Genomic DNA, 2,963 nt, shown 5'->3' on the forward strand with positions numbered 1-2,963 from the left:
TGAAGTGTTGTGCTATGAATCTTGTTGGTCAAGAATCATGATGAAGCATTATTATTGTTTTTAATTGGCTATTGTATGCTTATATATATTGGTGGAAAAATAATATTGAATTTGTTATACTATTGAGTGTATATGAGCTTGATCTTGGTGGCTATAATGTGGTTTAATTAATATATAATTATGGGAAAGTATACGGAACTAACTCCAAACCAACCAAGAATGGAACAACTTAATTAATTATAAATATAGTAATTAGTTTTATTTATTTATGATTTAAAATATTGGTTATTAAATGTTTCACCATATTCAAATTAGGAGGAGATACGTTCAGTATTATTGCAACATGAATCACGGAAATTGATTCAATTAGCTTCCGTCTCTTCACCCTCCTTCTCTTTCCAAATGCTTAAAATATGATAAATCAGAAAACTGATTCAGAACCATTCAATTTACAAAGAAAATAAACATCCTAATGTTTAGTATAAACACCATCCACGTAGAGGTTTTGAATTCACCCAAAAATATTTGGCTGATTTTTTGCTGGAACCATATTGGTTTCTAACATTATTGAATTGGGTAATGCTAGGTAGACAAAAAAAACAGCCAGAACTTATCTTATTTAGCATTAATTAATTATCGCAACAATTAATAAATGCTAAATAAGGTAAGTTATGGCTGTTTTTAACTTATTTTCTTTGATTACCAAATATTTCCGTATTGAATTATTAATGGTGTCTTAAGATTGAGACTCTTCAAGTAGTAAGCAATATGAATATGGGAGCGCATACATTACTAAACTAAATCTTCTAATTTGAAACTTATTCATATACACTAGATTCTAAAAGTAAAATAAATCAAATTATTATTAACTACGAACACCAATGGGACATAATTATATACACTTATCAAACTGAAATTCAATTATGAAATTTTTGAACATTCATTCAAGGGAACATGATACATCTTCAAATAAACTTTAATATATAATTTATGGCCTTCTCTCCCTTCTCATAATTATTTAAGCTTCTTGGCTGTTTCCAAATTCTTTCTTAGTGAAAAAATCTCTCTTGTATAGTAGTGTTGCCTATCTATCACCAATCCAAGGAATAGAGAGAATCCTGCCCAAAAATAATCCTCATTTTAACATATGATTTCATGATATATTCATAATGTATTATGTTATCATGTAATAATAATATACCAATTAAGGAGAAGCTTAATAACATATATATGAAGCCTCTTCAAACAATCCAATGTTATTCTATTGGTGGCATATCAAAATTCTTTTTCTTGCCAAGAACCATGTCTATGGCATAATTTAGGTCAAACAAATTTTTTAATACATATAAAATCATTGATTTATATTTTATGGTTGTGATCCCTCTATTTTTTTACTGTTTTGGTAAAAAGGGAAAAAAATTCCACAATTAAGTGAAATAAATTAAATCTCTACTTATCTCATTATCATGTATATAGATTAAATAAGGGTTAAGTACGATTTTAGTTCTCAAGGTAGGGGCTAAAAATTGTTTTCATCCCTAACTTTTTTTGCTTACAAAATCGTTCCTAAGATTTAACTTAGTTTTAAAATCGTTTATTTTACCAAAAATCAAGTTAAACCTTATGGACGATTTTGTAAGCAAAAAAAGTTAGGGACGAAAAAAATTTTCAACCCCTAAAAACTAAAATCGTACTTAACCCATTAAATAATTTACATTTACGGTTTAAAATATGAGTACCTATCTCCAATAAAACTTTTACCTACTTTTGAGACATTTTGATCCGTGACCAATATTTTCTTTTTTATAAGGACAGAAATCATTAAATTATTAATTTTAAAGGTCTAAAAAGCTATTTAACCATAGTATTTTCTTTTAAAAAAAATGAGAGAAATTTATGAGATTTAATTTAAACCTCCCAAGTGTACCTTTAAGAAACTAATTAAGCAGATATCAATACACATATACAAACATTATTAGAAGGCAAAAAATTAAATTAAAGAAATAATATTTTTCAGGAAATTTAATTTACCCATGAGAGATGCTTCAAGGAGTCTATGTGCCATTAGAACTTCATCAGTTGGATTAATTAATCCACCACTCTCACTTGAACGCTTTTGGATTTTGGTTATGGTATAAATGGTGGATCCAAAAACAACAAACATTGTTGTTGCCACTGTTTTTGTGACCAATGGACCTCTTCCTTGTTTCAAGAGATCAAGCCCTTTGATCACTAATTTTCTTATTGGATTTGCAAAAGATAGAATCAATATGAATGCCATTTCAATCATCACAAGTGCAAACAAAAGATGAATCATCTTTGCTTAGGAACTTGTTTGGATATGTTAGTGTTGATTCTATGAAATGAAAATGCTTCTCATTTTCCCCTTCTTTTCTTTTGTACTTAGTTTTTTATATGATGGATGATTTTGGAGACTTAAGAGGTTAAGCAAAGAATTATACTGTGCGTTATTTCTTCCATGAGAATAGCTTTGAATATGAGGAATCAATGGTAACAAGCTTGATGAGAATAAAATTGAATATGACCCTCAAGATTGGTTTTCTTTTCTCTTTTATTACCTTACCTAGTTACCTTGATTATCCAAGGACAATGGTGTTTTTTGGTTGCCCACGGTATACCCCAACCCGATAGGTCAAGGACTAATTCGTCGCGGATCGGAGCTCCATTTAAGGGTCTACTGCTGGCTAATGGGTTGCTGCATGCACAAGGCAGAATTCAAACCCCCGACACTTGCTTAAGCGGACGAGTGAGCTGACCACTTAGAAAATGGTGTTTTTAATTAAGCACAATGGTGTTTGATAACTTTACATGTTGGCTTTCAATTAAGCAAAGAGTATAAAATATAATAGTTAATTTATTGTTTTGATTAATCTTTTGTATTCCTTTCCAACATATTCTTCAACCTATCACTCATTATTATTATTATTATTAGATAACACAAT

General features: G+C 29.4%; 1 protein-coding gene across 1 annotated transcript; it reads right to left on the minus strand.

Moving 5' to 3' along the window:
* Positions 840-2,413, minus strand: LOC107608756. Its single transcript, XM_016310481.2, has 2 exons — positions 2,032-2,413; positions 840-1,118 (listed from the first exon to the last, which is right to left on the minus strand). The coding sequence occupies exons 1-2, from the start codon at positions 2,315-2,317 to the stop codon at positions 1,015-1,017; spliced, it is 390 nt and encodes a 129-aa protein (XP_016165967.1). The 5' UTR covers positions 2,318-2,413; the 3' UTR covers positions 840-1,014.

Source organism: Arachis ipaensis, chromosome B07 (assembly GCF_000816755.2).
Source record: "Arachis ipaensis cultivar K30076 chromosome B07, Araip1.1, whole genome shotgun sequence".
Classification (NCBI taxonomy): domain Eukaryota; kingdom Viridiplantae; phylum Streptophyta; class Magnoliopsida; order Fabales; family Fabaceae; genus Arachis; species Arachis ipaensis.

Excerpts from the sequence above, each read along its gene's own strand:
- LOC107608756 (XM_016310481.2), bottom strand. The coding sequence starts at position 2,317 with ATGATTCATCTTTTGTTTGCACTTGTGATGATTGAAATGGCATTCATA. Across the intron at positions 1,119-2,031 it reads CCTTGAAGCATCTCTCATGG|GATTCTCTCTATTCCTTGGA; the intron begins GTAAATTAAATT and ends ATTTTTGGGCAG.